Here is a 16203-nt window from a genome sequence, read left to right as displayed (position 1 = left end):
GACAATACTTTAAATCTGATCGTTACTTTAAAACATTTCAGTACATTTCACTTATATCACAAATATTAATCCATTGCAAACAGAAATCTGCACTTTTATGTGCAACATTTTTTTTTCCTCACTGAGCAGTTTTTTATGTGTTAAATATCATTATTGTTCTTGATTCTTTGATTTCTTTGTCAACTTTTATAAATGAACTCATTTCACAGAAATGTTTTATTTCATAACTTTGGTTCTACTCTGGGGTGAGGGAAGTCTGGGAGTCCCTGCTTAGACTGCTGCCCCCGCGACCCGGCCCCGGATAAGCGGAAGAAAATGGATGGATGGATGGATGGGTTCTACATCTGTTTTTTAACACATCTGTTCCTTTTAGATTGTAGTGACTTGTTCTTATCTCAAAAAGTCTTTGAATGTTTACACATAATACATTGCACTTTGTTTTATACATTACTTTGAGGATACTTAAGTCAACAGTATCATGGATTTTCAACACTTTAAGTTTGACAGATATTGGGTTAGATGTCTCTCTGTAGTGACTGTTGGTGATAATTCTCAAGACAAGTAGGTTTTACACGTTGACCCCCAAATTTTCACACAGTGCATCAAAAATGGTGCAATTGTAGAGTTACATAATGTTAATAATGCAGTTCTATTCACTTTATGCAACACAGCGACATACTGGTAGAGTTTTTATGTCTGTCAGAGGAGTAAAGCTGATTGACTCCATGTCGTGTCCTGTTTTTCATGTGCGGCCTGAAGAAAGATTCTCCACCAAGACATATGACATCATCATCTGTGAGTATGACATCATCATTATCTGTGAGTGTGACATCATCATCTGTGAGTATGACATCATCATCCATGAGTATGACATCATCTGTGAGTGTGACATCATCATCTGTGAGTATGACATCATCTGTGAGTATGACATCATCATCTGTGAGTGTGACATAATCATCTGTGAGTATGACATCATCATCTGTGAGTATGACATCATCATCCATGAGTATGACATCTGTGTTTATTTGAGCCCTGAGCTGCTCTCTGTCGCCCTCTGCTGGTTGTTCAAACCGTTTCTGAAGAAAACCAGTGGAGAAAATCCTGCAGAGGTTTAGTTTATTTAAACAGTACAAAGTGTAAACGTGAGGACTGCAGACAGGAGCAATAAGAACACACAGACACAGAAAACAGTGACACTGTGGACGCCATTACAGGGACTTTATGAACGGAAGTTTGGATCAAAAATGCATATTTCGAAACGTTGGTTTTGTGAATCATCCTTTTAGAGAAATATCACAGACTTTCAAAGAGGAGAGATTTTTATTAGTTAGTCGAGAACAGGCGAGTTAGCATGCTAACAATGCATTTCCTGATTAATAGAAAATAAAAGGCTTTATAATTAGATATAGACAGAACTCAAGAGCAGCTTTTAAGTCACATTTTATTAAAATATGTGGAAACAAGCAGGTGCAGGATATTTAAAAACTACCAAATAAAGTGAATATTAAAGCTATATTTTATACACACATTTCTTAAGTTTCAAACAGGAGGGATTTTTACTTAGTTACTTGAGAGCAGGCGAGTTAGCATGCTAACAGTGCACTTCCTGATTAATGGAAAATAAAAAAACTTTATAATTAGATATAGACAGAACTCAAGAGCGGCTTTTAAGTCACATTTTATTAAAATATGTGGAAACAAGCAGGTGCAGGATATTTAAAACATTACAAATAAAGTGAATATTAAAATTATATTTTATTCACATATTTCTTAAGTCTTTAATTAAAATGTCAGACTCATTTGAAAGATGAAAGCAGAGCTGTGATTGGCTCAGAAGCTGTGCTCGGTGGTGACCTCAGCGGCGACGTCATCATACTCCTCCTCCTGCTGGCCCGTCTCCATGGAAACGACATGTGCACTTCCTGTGGGCGGAGTCAAGACAAATAATTAGTCCAAACTGGGGTTGTGTTCAGATGCCCTCCCACAGCCCCTCTCTGCTCCACACTGCCCCCCAGTGACCTGAAACCTGTGTCTGTGTAATACCTCTTTTATCCAGCAGGGAGCAAACATTTGAGCTTTTATTTAGAGCAATTCATGTTTGAGTTTGTCCTGCAACTGAGGCTTGAGTGCTCAGATAGTCTGTTTTCACCTACCCCCTATCCCCGCCCCCTGCTCTGTACTTACAAATTCAAAATGTATTAGCCCGTGTGTTAGCCCGTATGTTAGCCTGTGTATTAGTCTGTGTATTAGCCCGTGTGTTAGCCTGTGTATTAGTCTGTGTATTAGCCTGGTTGTTAGCATATGTATTAGCCTGGTTGTTAGCATATGTATTAGCCTGTGTGTTAGCCCGTGTCTTAGCCTGTGCACATTTTCACCAAATTCACACTTTTATCTGGCCAGTTTGTTTTTATAATACACCTGTGATTTTGACCGTGACCAATCAGAGCGCAGCACCACATGGCTGTTCACAAACACAAACACACAGAGGCTGGAGATCGACTTCATGCAGAAAACAAAGCCGTGATTTTTAGGCCAATGTATCGGCTGCTTTTGGTTGGTTTCCTTCTTTCGTGGCACTTCTGGTTTTGGGTATCGTGTTTTCCGTGGTAGAGACACAATATGAGAATTGTGATATGTGCAGATGCAACTGCTCATTCTAGACCACGCCTCACAGAGCTCACCTTCACTCATGGTTTGGAGCACGGCAAAAGCTGAAGAACAGGTGGGCGGGGCTTGAGTCAGCACGAGAATATTTGCAGATGTGCTATTGGCTGATAGTAGAGGATACGTCACACTCTGGGGGAGCTGTTCTCTGTTTGTGCCTCAAAAGTGTCAGAGAAAAGTTGTCAAAAAATGTGCAAGAATCCCCATGGTGACAAATGTGTTTCTATTCCCTGATAAATGTAGATGATGTGAGCAGAACACAGGCTCCTCCCTCAGTGGAGATCCAAAAACTGCACCAAAAGGCTGTTGTCCCAGCGCTTGGAGGACCTGGAGGACCTGGTGTGGGTTCATTCTATAGTTTAGGTCAGAACATCTCAGACTGTGGGGTTACCTGTGCGACGCTGCTCCCTGCAGATCAGCACCAGCAGCACAGTGCACACGGCGTACGGACTGGACACCAGCAGAGGGCGCACTAGCCACAGCATCCACATGGAGGGAGAGGAGGAGGAGAGGGAGGACCTGGAGTGAGAGAGAACGCGCAGTGAGATTTCAGTATATTTTATTCAGTATTTTTTATTAATGTGACAATTTGTGGAGTCGATCCCAAACTAATAATCAGAAGGTTTAACATTTGTGGAGCAGAAGTTTGGGCATTTATTTAAAAATATTAAGTCTCCCATAGATTCTCATAGAGTTACATAGAATCACATAGAGTTACATAGAATTATATAGAGTTACATAGAGTTATATAGAGTTACATAGAGTTTATAGAGTTTTATAGAGTTCTACAGGCCCCGCCCTCCATCTGAAACATCATGACATTATCAAATCCTAAACTTGAACATGACACATTTGAATTTAAATTGTAGTAGGTCTAAAGTCTGACATTATGAACCAGGAAAAGGTTTGATTTTTGATTTTTACTTTTAACATTCCTTTTAAATAAATTAACTTGACCATTTTCCATCTTGTTTTGTTACTTCTCCTTCCCCAAGCTGAGCTGGGTCGTAACATGTGTGTGTGTGTGTCTGTGTGTGATGAGAGACACTAGAAAAAAGCATCTGAACACTGAACACTACCTGAACACTTCACCTCCAGACCCAAGGAAGAGGGAGAGAATGAACCAAAGACACATTCTCTCACTGCAGACTTCTTCACACAGTGAGGTGAGACCCACCACATTGGACTCTGTGGAAAATCCTCTCTCTTTTCTCCATAAACAGCAGAGCCACAGTCCAGGTCTCTGCACACAGCAGCTGTGTGCTCCAGGACCCAGAGTTCAGAGGGCTCCACCCGTCTCCACTCTCCTCTGTGTCTCACCTCCACAGTCCCAGCACAGCGACTGGCCCCTCCCACCAGCCTGAGCGGCTCTGAACAGACAAAAGACAGAGTGAGACCCCGCCCCTTTACCTGAGGAGTGAGGACACGCCCCTTTACCTGAGCAGTGAGGCCCCGCCCGATTACTTGATCAGTAAGGCCCCGCCCCTTTACCTGAGCAGTCAGGCCCTGCCCCTTCATCTGAGCAGTGAGGCCCCGCCCCTTTACCTGAGCAGGTGAGGTTGACAGCGGCTCCAGAGGAGCAGGTCTCTGAGCCGGAGCGGGGACAGTCCATCAGAGCAGACTCATGGCCCTCACAGTGGAACTTCTGCTTCAGAGGAGAGAGCGCCCCCTGGAGGAGAGAAGGAGCCCCACAGCCCAGCTCCCTGCACAGCACCTCTGTCCCCTGCTGGTCCAAGGCCCCTTCACAGACCCAGGTCCAGGACTGGTTCCAGATCTGCACTGATCCTGAGCACAGACTGGGTCCCGAGACCAGACGTACCGAGTCTGTGGACACACATGTGTGACATCATCACTCTGAGCCAATAGGACACACACAGGGCTGTGACATCACCGCTCTGAGCTGGTGTCGTCCTCCTGTTTAGTCCTGGTTTAGTCCTGGTTCAATCCTAGTTCAGTCCTGATTTAGTCCTGGTTCAGTCCTAGTTCAGCCCTAGTTCACTTGTTATTAAACACATGAGAATCTCTCTGTAGTTTTTCAGAGTAAACATGACAGACTTGAGTCTAAACTGGGCTCTTTGCTGCTGACAGAGCTGATCCTCCTCAACAGATTTAATCATGTTTTTAGCGTCTCTCTGGGTTTAAGACAAAACTCACACACTTGGACTCGTCTGTGTCCAACAGGACTGTCCTCATGTCCAGACACACACACAGAGGACACGCCCCCTCTGTGTGTGTGTGTGTGTGTGTGTGTGATGAGAGACACTAGAAAAAAATCTGAAAAACAAAAATGTGAGATCAGACTTTTACCTGAACACTTCACCTCCAGACCCCAGGGAGAGGAGGGTGAGGCAATGACACAGTCTCTCACTGCAGACTCCTTCACACAGTCATATGGGACCATCCACACTGGACTCTGTGGAAAACCATCTCTCTCTTCTCCATAAACAGCAGAGCCACAGTCCAGGTCTCTGCACACAGCAGCTGTGTTCTCCAGGTCCCAGAATCTAGAGGACTCCGCCCGTCTCCACTCTCCTTTGTGTCTCACCTCCACAGTCCCAGCACAGCGACTGGCCCCTCCCACCAGCCTGAGCGGCTCTGAACAGACAAAAGACAGAGTGAGACCCTGCCCCTTCACCTGAGCAGAGGCCCCCCCCTTTACCTGAGCAGTGAGGCCCCGCCCGATTACTTGAGCAGTAAGGCCCCGCCCCTTTACCTGAGCAGTCAGGCCCACCCCTGTACCTGAGGAGTCAGGCCCCGCCCCTTTACCTGAGCAGGTGAGGTTGACAGCGGCTCCAGAGGAGCAGGTCTCTGAGCCGGAGCGGCGACAGTCCATCAGAGCAGACTCATGGCCCTCACAGTGGAACTTCTGCTTCAGAAGAGAGAGCGCCCCCTGGAGGAGAGAAGGAGCCCCACAGCCCAGCTCCCTGCACAGCACCTCTGCCCCCTGCTGGTCCAAGGCCCCTTCACAGACCCAGGTCCAGGACTGGTTCCAGATCTGCACTGATCCTGAGCACAGACTGGGCCCTGAGACCAGACGCACCGAGTCTGTGGACACACATGTGTGACATCATCACTCTGAGCCAATAGAACGCACACAGGGCTGTGACATCACCGCTCTGAGCCAATAGAACACACACAGGGCTATGACATCACCGCTCTGACCTGGTGTCATCCTCCTGTTTAGTTCTGGTTCACTCCTGGTTTAGTCCTGTTTTAGTCCTGTTTTAGTCCTGGTTTAGTCCTGGTTCAATCCTGGTTTAGTCCTGGTTCAGTCCTGGTTTTGTCCTGGTTCAGTCCTGGTTTTGTCCTGGTTTTGTCCTGGTTTAGTCCTGGTTTAGTCCTGGTTTAGTCCTGTTTTAGTCCTGCTTTAGTCCTGGTTCAGTCCTGGTTTAGTCCTGGTTTAGTCCTGGTTTAGTCCTAGTTCACTTGTTCTTAAACACGTGAGAATCTCTCTGTAGTTTTTCAGAGTAAACATGACAGACTTGAGTCTAAACTGGGCTCTTTGCTGCTGACAGAGCTGATCCTCCTCAACAGATTTAATCATGTTTTTAGCGTCTCTCTGGGTTTCAGACAAAACTCACACACTTGGACTCGTCTGTGTCCAACAGGACTGTCCTCATGTCCAGAGACACACACAGAGGACACGCCCCTTCTGTGTGTGTGTGTGTGGTGTGTGTGATGAGAGAGACTAGAAAAAAATATCTGAGAAACATAAAAATGTGAGATCAGACTTTTACCTGAACACTTCACCTCTAGACCCCAGGAAGAGGAGGATGAACCATCGACACATTCTCTCACTGCTGACTTCATCACACAGTCATAATCGACCTCCCACACTGGACTCTCCGGAAAATCGTTTCTCTCTTCTCTATAAACAGCAGAGCCACAGTCCAGGTCTCTGCACACAGCAGCTATGTGCTCCACGTCCCAGGGTCTAAAGGGCTCATACACCCGTCTCCACTCTCCTCTGTGTCTCACCTCCACAGTCCCAGCACAGCGACTGGCTCCTCCCACCAGCCTGAGCTCTGAACAGACAAGAGACAGAGTGAGCCCCGCCCCTTTACCTGAGCAGTGAAGCCTCACCAAGAGTAAAAGAAAAATTCTATTTTGTCAACTGGACAAAAGTTTTAGAGCAGGGGTGTCCAAAGTGTGGTCCCCGGGCCGAACTTGGCCCTCCAGCAGATCTAATTTGGCCCAAAGGGGCTCTGAGATTTTAGGAATAATCTGTTTTGAGTCAGTTTGTAGTGAAAAGACTGTCAGGAGGACAGTCCTGTCTATTTCCTCATTTTTAGTCGATGTCACATCTTTCTTTATAGAAGAACATTTTTCTGTTCAAACTGTCATCAGGTTTGACCCTCCACCCACTAATGTGTATTCACTTTGACCCACTGTGGAAAATACTTTGGGCCCTGGGGGGAGGAGCTAACCACACCCAAACAGTTAGCTCCTCCCTTCAGACACATATAAGGAAGTATCCACCAGTGACCTGTCCAGAACTGAAGACACACTCTGACCAGACTGAGGGATTACACAGACACTGTGGCAGAGTGGTTATCCTGTGTGCTCCCTCTCACCAGGAGGTTGTGGGTTAGACTCCTGATCTGAGTGGAGTGTGCATGTTCTCCCTGTGTTACTGTGGCAGAGTGGTTATCCTGGTGTGTGTCTTTACCTGAGCTGTTGTCTTCTGCCAGGAGCCCTGCACACACAAAAGTCATGTCACAAAATGGTGGATGTTGAGCTACTTAAAGCCACAGGCTGGTTTCATGAGTGTGATGGAAACTGTAGTCCTGCTTTAGTCCCGGTTTAGTCCTGGTTTAGTCCTGCTTTAGTCCCGGTTTAGTCCTACTTTCGTCCTGCTTTAGACCTTCTTTACTCCTGGTTTAGTCCTGGTTAAGTCCTGCCTTAGTCCCTCTTCAGTCCTGCTTTAGTCATGCTTTAGACCCGCTTTAGTCCTGGTTTAGTCCTGCTTTAAACCTTGTCTAGTCCATGTTTAGTCCATGTTTAGTCCATGTTTAGTCCATGTTTAGTCCTGCTTTAGTCCTGCTTTAGTCCTGCTTTAGTCCTGTTTTAGTCCTGGTTTAGTCCTGGTTTAGTCCTGGTTTAGTCCTGGTTTAGTCCTGGTTTAGTCCTGGTTTAGTCCTGTTTTAGTCCTGGTTTAGTCCTGGTTCAGTCCTGGTTTAGTCCTGGTTCAGTCCTGGTTCAGTCCTAGTTCACTTGTTATTAAACACGTGAGAATCTCTCTGTAGTTTTTCAGAGTAAACATGACAGACTTGAGTCTAAACTGGGCTCTTTGCTGCTGACAGAGCTGATCCTCCTCAACAGATTTAATCATGTTTTTAGCGTCTCTCTGGGTTTAAGACAAAACTCACACACTTGGACTCGTCTGTGTCCAACAGGACTGTCCTCATGTCAAGAGACACACACAGAGGACACGCCCCCTCTGTGTGTGTGTGTGTGTGTGATGAGAGACACTAGAAAAAAATCTGAAAAACAAAAATGTGAGATCAGACTTTTACCTGAACACTTCACCTCCAGACCCCAGGGAGAGGAGGGTGAGGCAATGACACAGTCTCTCACTGCAGACTCCTTCACACAGTCATATGGGACCATCCACACTGGACTCTGTGGAAAACCATCTCTCTCTTCTCCATAAACAGCAGAGCCACAGTCCAGGTCTCTGCACACAGCAGCTGTGTTCTCCAGGTCCCAGAATCTAGAGGACTCCGCCCGTCTCCACTCTCCTTTGTGTCTCACCTCCACAGTCCCAGCACAGCGACTGGCCCCTCCCACCAGCCTGAGCGGCTCTGAACAGACAAAAGACAGAGTGAGACCCCGCCCCTTTACCTGAGCAGTGAGGACACGCCCCTTTACCTGAGCAGTGAGGCCCCGCCCGATTACTTGAGCAGTAAGGCCCCGCGCCTTTACCTGAGCAGTCAGGCCCACCCCTGTACCTGAGGAGTCAGACCCCGCCCCTTTACCTGAGCAGGTGAGGTTGACAGCGGCTCCAGAGGAGCAGGTCTCTGAGCCGGAGCGGGGACAGTCCATCAGAGCAGACTCATGGCCCTCACAGTGGAACCTCTGCTTCAGAGGAGAGAGTGCCCCCTGGAGGAGAGAAGGAGCCCCACAGCCCAGCTCCCTGCACAGCACCTCTGCCCCCTGCTGGTCCAAGGCCCCTTCACAGACCCAGGTCCAGGACTGGTTCCAGATCTGCACTGATCCTGAGCACAGACTGGGCCCTGAGACCAGACGCACCGAGTCTGTGGACACACATGTGTGACATCATCACTCTGAGCCAATAGGACGCACACAGGGCTGTGACATCACCGCTCTGTCCTGGTGTCATCCTCCTGTTTAGTCCTGGTTCACTCCTGGTTTAGTCCTGGTTTAGTCCTGTTTTAGTCCTGTTTTAGTCCTGGTTCAGTCCTGGTTTAGTCCTGGTTCAGTCCTGGTTTAGTCCTGGTTTAGTCCTGGTTCAGTCCTGGTTTAGTCCTGGTTTAGTCCTGGTTTAGTCCTGTTTTAGTCCTGTTTAGTCCTGGTTCAGTCCTGGTTTAGTCCTATTTAATCCTGGTTCAGTCCTGGTTTTGTCCTGGTTTAGTCCTGGTTTAGTCCTGTTTTAGTACTGGTTCAGTCCTGGTTCTGTCCTGCTTTAGTCCTGGTTTAGTCCTGGTTTAGTGCTGGTTTAGTGCTGGTTTAGTCCTGGTTTAGTCCTGGTTCAGTCCTAGTTCACTTGTTCTTAAACACGTGAGAATCTCTCTGTAGTTTTTCAGAGTAAACATTACAGACTTGAGTCTAAACTGGACTCTTTGCTGCTGACAGAGCTGATCCTTCTCAACAGATTGAATCATGTTTGTTCTGCCCACAGTAAAGTTACTTTCAGAAAAAGTTCATAATAATTTTGTAATGTTAATAATTTAGTATATTATAATTCATTGGTTAATATTTCATGCTTAAGACAGCCATTTTGTTAAAAATAATTACTATATACACTAGTTTTGGGTTACTTGTGTTTTATTTTGAAGGCCTCAGGAAGTGGTCACAATGCATTATGGGTAACAGCAACAGAACTCAGCTAGGTAAAAACGTGTTAAAATAAGCCTGCTTGTTGATGTCCAGAGCTGCTCATCTTGTGTTTAAAATCTTATCTACACCTACGAAAGCAATGGCTTTTCACTCGAGCTTTTCACACCACAATTGTAACGAATTGTAAGCTGTCCTGAAGACCGTATTAAAGGAGCAAGACGCTCAGTTTCCTGGCTCGTGAAAACCGAGTTTGGCTTGCTGTTGATCTGCGTTCACATACATAGTGTATCCAACACGTAGTGATAACAGTACAGTGAAAAGCCATATCAGCAGTTGATGGAAGATAAAACTCACAGAAACGACGCAGAGATGGACAACACTCAGGAAGAAAAGGCCAACTCTCCAAGCAAAGCACCATCAAAAGCATCGTCCAAGGCTGTCACCAAAGTCATGTCCTTCAAAAGCTCAAAGTCCAGCGTACTTGCAGCAGCCACTCTGGCACGCGCCTCTGCAGAAGCCGCAAACACCAAAGCCATGTACAATAAGAAAGAATTTGAGATAAAAAAAGCAGCCAGCAAAGCTAGAACTAGAAAAGGTACTACTAGAAGCAGACCTAGAAATGTTAGAAGCAGAAAAGGAAGCAGCAGCCAAAGCAGCCGAGGCCAAGGTTTTAGAAGCTGCTGCGGCTGAGGAACATTACGAAAGTGAAACCACAGAGAGTGAAGTCCCTTTACAAGAAGTCAAACAGAGAACAATGGAGTATGTGCAGCATCAAAACCAGTTGAAGTCACAAATGCAATTGTCACAAGAAAAGGCACCTCCAGTTGAACTCTCACTAAAGACCCCATCATTCACTGCGATGAGACGAGACAATGAGACGCAGCCCTCTCTTTCAGCCTACGAAAAAATGCAGGTAAAAAATGAACCTTTGAATGCACCAAAGGACTACATAAAGCCATACACTTACCACGCTTCACATCACAGTGACCCACCGCCCATGTTAGACTTTGCCAGATTCCTTGCACGCAGAGAGCTAATAACCACAGGCCTCTTTAAGTTCGACGACACCCCTGAGAACTTTAGAGCATAGCAGTCATCATTCTTAAATGCAACAGAGGAGATAGGACTCTCATATAGTGAGGAGTTAGACCTCCTTGTTAAGTGGCTTGGTAAGGAGTCTTCTGAGCATGTTAAGAGAATCAGAGCTGTCTACGCCACTAACCCCAAAGCCGCTGTCAAATTATCATGGGAAAGACTGCAAGAATGCTACGCCACACCAGAAGTAGTTGAAAATGCCCTATTCAAGAAAATAGACAACTTCCCTTGCCTCGCTAGTAGAGACAATGTAAAACTCAGGGAGCTTGGTGACTTGCTTTTAGAGTTGCTGGTTGCCAAGGACCAAGCCTATCTTCCTGGACTTGCTTACCTCGACACACCCCGAGGTGTCAAACCCATAGTCGAAAAGCTACCCCCAAGTTTACAAGATAAATGGCTCCACTCAGGTTCAAAATACAAGCAAAAATATGATGTGACTTTCCCTCCCTTCTCATATTTTGTCAAGTTTGTACAAGAAGAGGCCAAGGCCAGAAATGACCCAAGTTTTGCAGTATACAATAGTCAGCCATTCAACAAAAGTGAGAGAGCACCCATTAGACAAGCCAACTACAGATCACCCATCACTGTGAACAAAACAGAACTTAACACAAATGCTCATAGCAGTGCCAAAGAGGAGGATTTAACACGGTACTGCCCTGTTCACAGAAAACCACATTCTCTAGCCAAATGTAGGGCTTTCCGGATCAAACCAATGCAAGAGAGGCGAAGCATACTCAAAGAACACAAACGATGCTTCCGGTGCTGTTCTCCCAGTCATGCAATAAGGGACTGTAACATAGAACTTAAGTGTGAGGAATGTCAAAGTGACAAACATTGTTCTGCCATGCATCCTGATTCAAGCCAGCAACCCCAGCCATCAGCCGCACCTGAACCAGAGGCTCAGGCCCAAATCAGCCTGCCACCAGAGGTTACATCACGGTGCACTGAGATCTGCGGTGGAAGTGGTCCTCCGCGTTCCTGCTCAAAGGTATGTCTTGTCAGAATCTTCCCAAAAAGCCACAGAGAACGCTCTGCTAAGATATATGTAATCCTTGAAGACCAGAGTAATAGCTCACTAGCTTGCCCCGAATTCTTTGAGTTATTTGGGATAGAGGGTAGTCCTGTGACATACAACATGAGAACGTGCGCTGGTCTTACTGAGATGCTCGGCAGGAAAGCTGTGGGATTTCAAATCGAACCAGAAGATGGAGGTGTGTGTTTGGACCTCCCCCCACTCATCGAATGCAGTGAGATAATGTTTAATAGAGACGAAATACCTACACCTGAAGTTGCTCTTGCCCACGCCCATTTAAAACATCTAGCACCTCTCATTCCTAAGTATGACCCAAGTGCTCAGATTGCAGTCCTGCTAGGCAGAGACATCATACGAGTCCACAAAGCATGGCAACAAGTGAACGGGCCCCACAATGCTCCCTTTGCCCAACGCCTTGATCTAGGTTGGGTAATCGTAGGAGAAGTGTGTCTCAATGCTCATAAACCAACTGTCAATGTTTATAAGACCCACATGCTTCCTAACGGACGCCCTTCTCTCCTCACTCCTTGTCACAACAGCATCATCGTTAAAGAGAAACTGCGCTACGGCGGGGAGCATAGGAATGGCCCACCCTGCAGCTCAAAACCCAATACAGCAGAAACTAAACTTGGGGAAAAGGTTTTTGAGCGTACAGAGAAGGATAATAAGAGTGCCATGTCCTTTGAGGATGAGACCTTTCTTAAAATAATGGAGAAAGAGGTCCACCAAGATGAAAATAAGAACTGGGTTGCCCCTTTGCCATTCCGGTGCCCTCGCTTGCCCCTCCCAAACAACAGAGATCAAATGCTCTCCAGACTCAATTCGCTAAGACGCAGCCTAGCAAGAAACCCTCAGACAAAGCAACAGTTTTCAGAGTTTATGGAAAGGCTGTTCCAGAACAATCATGCAGAGATCGCTCCACCCATCAACAATGGCGCAGAATGCTGGTACCTGCCTATTTTCGGGGTATTTCATCCTCAGAAACCCGACCAGATACGGGTTGTCTTCGACTCAAGTTCCGAGCAGTTTGGTGTATCCCTCAACTCAGTACTGTTAACGGGTCCAGACCTCAATAACACCCTCCTCGGTGTGCTGATTAGGTTTAGGAAAGAGCTCATCGCGATCACTGCTGATATTCAGCAAAAGTTTTATGGGTTCCTAGTCAGGCCGGACCATCGCGACTACTTGAGATTCCTGTGGCACAAGGACAATGATCTCTCTAAAGAAGTGCAAGAGTACCGTATGCGGGTGCATGTTTTCGGAAATAGCCCGTCACCAGCAGTGGCCATTTATTGCCTACGGAGAGCAATCCAGAAGGGCGAGTTAAGGTTTGGAGCGGACACAAGACACTTTGTTGAGAGGCACTTCTATGTGGACGACGGGCTGATTTCACTCCCCACAGAGTTCGCTGCAATAGACCTGCTCGAGCGCACATGTGCATCCTTGGCTGAGTCGAATCTCAAACTTCACAAAATCGCCTCAAACAGTATTTCAGTCATGCAAGCTTTCAAACCAGAAGACCTAGCCAACGGCATCAAAGACTTGAGTCTAGACCATGAGATGTTACCAGCCCAGAGAAGTCTAGGCCTGTGCTGGGACATAAACACAGACTCTTTCACATTCAAGGTTGCTGTTAACGACAAACCTTACACGCGCTGCGGTGTTCTCTCTGTGATCAACAGTATCTTCGACCCCTTGGGACTAGCATCACCAGTGACAGTCAAAGGCAGACTCTTGTTACGCGAGCTGGCAAGTGGAGTCCAAGACTGGGATGCTCCCCTCCCTCAGGACGCACTCAAGATGGACGCATGGGAAATATGGAAATTGTCCCTTCAAGATCTGAGCAGTCTCAAAGTTCCACGCTGCTACGTACCAGCTTCACTTTCCAAGTCCACCTACACTGAACTCTGCGTCTTTTCGGATGCCTCCAGCTGGGCTATCGCTGCAGTAGCCTACTTAAGAACAGTCAACGGGGAGGGACATTGTGAAGTTGGATTTGTACTTGGGAAAGCAAAACTGTCACCACAACCAGAACCCACAATACCTCGCCTTGAACTTTGCGGAGCGGTTCTAGCGGTTGAGATGGCGGAACTCATCCTTGATGAACTTGATCACAAGCCAGACGCTGTCAAATTCTACTGTGATAGCAAAGTGGTTCTTGGGTACATTTGCAATGACTCCAAATGCTTCTATGTTTATGTCCATAACCGTGTTCATCGCATTCGTCAGTCCACATCTCCCGAACAGTGGCACTACGTCACATCAGAACAAAATCCGGCTGATCTTGCTGACGTGAGATGCACAAATCCTTTGAGTTTGTCGAGCCTGAGAAAGATACTGAAATCAGACAAGTTACCACCTTGGCAACTCACGTTCAGAAAAACAGCCTCTCACTGGAACGCTTCCAGCGCTTTTCTACATGGAACTCTCTTGTACGTGGTGTTTCATTCCTCATTCACCAAGCTCGTTCTTACTCAAGAAGTAATACATCAAGTCATACATGCAAAGGCTGGCATCAATGCGCTAAGCCGCGCACTCCAGAGGAGCTGGAAACTGCCAGAAAGCTAATTCTTCAGTCTGTTCAAAGGAGCGCCTATCCTGAAGAGTACGCTGCTCTACAAGCCAATCAAACAGTCCACAGTGCAAGCTGCCTTTTGGCTCTGGACCCCTATTTTAGTGAAGGCCTCATGAGAATCGGAGGTCGCCTCAGAAACGCATCACTGGACTCAGCTGCCAAAAATCCAATCATTCTTCCAAAGAAACATCACGTTACTCATCTTCTTGCCCAACACTATCACTCCAAAGTTATGCATCAAGGGAGACAGTTCACAGAGGGAGCACTTCGACAAGCCGGACTGTGGATAGTTGGTTGCAAGAGACTGGTATCATCTATTATCTACCATTGTGTGACATGCAGAAAACTTAGGGGGAAACTTGAAACCCAGAAAATGGCTGATCTTCCTCCTGAGAGACTCGAGATGGTCCCACCATTTTCATACGTTGGATTGGACGTCTTTGGGCCATGGACAGTCGTTACACGACGCACTCGAGGTGGTGCCGCACAAAGCAAGAGGTGGGCTATTCTTTTTACATGTATGACCACAAGAGGTGTACATATTGAAATCATTGAATCTATGGACACTTGCAGCTGCATAAATGCAATCTGCAGATTTTTCGCAATACGAGGGCCATCAAGGCAACTGCGATCAGACAGAGGCACCAACTTTATTGCAGCAAGTGTTGAGTTGGGCATGGCACAACCAAACAAGAACCCTCCAAATATTGTCAGCTACCTCCATGCCAATGGCTGTACATGGGAGTTCAATCCCCCTCATGCCTCCCACATGGGAGGTGTATGGGAAAGAATGATAGGAGTAACACGCAGGATCCTGGACTCCATGCTTCTGCAAAATAAACACACTCGCCTGACACACGAAGTGCTTTGTACCTTAATGGCTGAGGTATCTTCCATAATCAATGCGAGGCCCCTGGTTCCTATCTCAACAGACTCGTCCTCACCATTCTTGTTGTGCCCTGCAATGATCTTGACCCAAAAGCAACATGTTCCCTCTCCACCAGGGGACTTCTGTGGAAAAGACCTGCTCAAAAATCAGTGGAAACAGGTGCAGGCACTCGCCAACGAATTCTGGAGTCGCTGGAGAACCGAATATCTCAACACCCTTCAGTCAAGGCGCAAGTGGCACAGAACTCAACGTAACCTCCAACAAGGAGACATTGTGCTGTTGAAGCAAGCTCAAGCCCCAAGAAATGAATGGACAATGGCCATCATCACATCTGCCTTTCCTAGCAGTGACGGGAAGGTTTGTAAGGTCGAAGTGAGGACGTCACATCAAGGTGTTCCAAAGACTTATTTGCGCCCCATCTCAGACATTGTGGTTCTTTTAGAAAACGAACTGTCAGTTATAAAGCAGTAGTGGCATTAGTATGCCAGGCGGGGAGTGTTCTGCCCACAGTAAAGTTACTTTCAGAAAAAGTTCATAATAATTTTGTAATGTTAATAATTTAGTATATTATAATTCATTGATTAATATTTCATGTTTAAGACAGCCATTTTGTTAAAAATAATTACTATATACACTAGTTTTGGGTTACTTGTGTTTTATTTTGAAGGCCTCAGGAAGTGGTCACAATGCATTATGGGTAACAGCAACAGAACTCAGCTAGGTAAAAACGTGTTAAAATAAGCCTGCTTGTTGATGTCCAGAGCTGCTCATCTTGTGTTTAAAATCTTATCTACACCTACGAAAGCAATGGCTTTTCACTCGAGCTTTTCACACCACAATTGTAACGAATTGTAAGCTGTCCTGAAGACCGTATTAAAGGAGCAAGACGCTCAGTTTCCTGGCTCGTGAAAACCGAGTTTGGCTTGC

General features: G+C 46.4%; 1 protein-coding gene across 1 annotated transcript in view; it reads right to left on the bottom strand.

Moving 5' to 3' along the window:
* Window positions 1–1662: 1662 nt before the first annotated feature.
* LOC129456542 (deleted in malignant brain tumors 1 protein-like) overlaps window positions 1663–16203 on the bottom strand; it is a 63296-nt gene continuing 48755 nt past the window's right edge. The window contains exons 8-16 of the mRNA XM_055224427.1: window positions 8643–8921; window positions 6402–6689; window positions 5431–5709; window positions 4972–5259; window positions 4210–4488; window positions 3744–4034; window positions 3056–3183; window positions 2682–2991; window positions 1663–1922 (exon numbers count right to left, since the gene is read on the bottom strand). Coding sequence (XP_055080402.1) covers window positions 3137–3183; window positions 3744–4034; window positions 4210–4488; window positions 4972–5259; window positions 5431–5709; window positions 6402–6689; window positions 8643–8921 — 1751 coding nt within the window. The 3' untranslated portion in view covers window positions 1663–1922; window positions 2682–2991; window positions 3056–3136. The remainder of the gene's footprint in view (window positions 1923–2681; window positions 2992–3055; window positions 3184–3743; window positions 4035–4209; window positions 4489–4971; window positions 5260–5430; window positions 5710–6401; window positions 6690–8642; window positions 8922–16203) is intronic.

This window comes from Periophthalmus magnuspinnatus, chromosome 9, assembly GCF_009829125.3.
Source record: "Periophthalmus magnuspinnatus isolate fPerMag1 chromosome 9, fPerMag1.2.pri, whole genome shotgun sequence".
In the NCBI taxonomy this organism is placed as follows: Eukaryota; Metazoa; Chordata; class Actinopteri; order Gobiiformes; family Gobiidae; genus Periophthalmus; species Periophthalmus magnuspinnatus.
The sequence above is the reverse complement of the archived record's forward strand: the minus strand, read 5'-3'. Positions and strand labels throughout refer to the sequence as shown.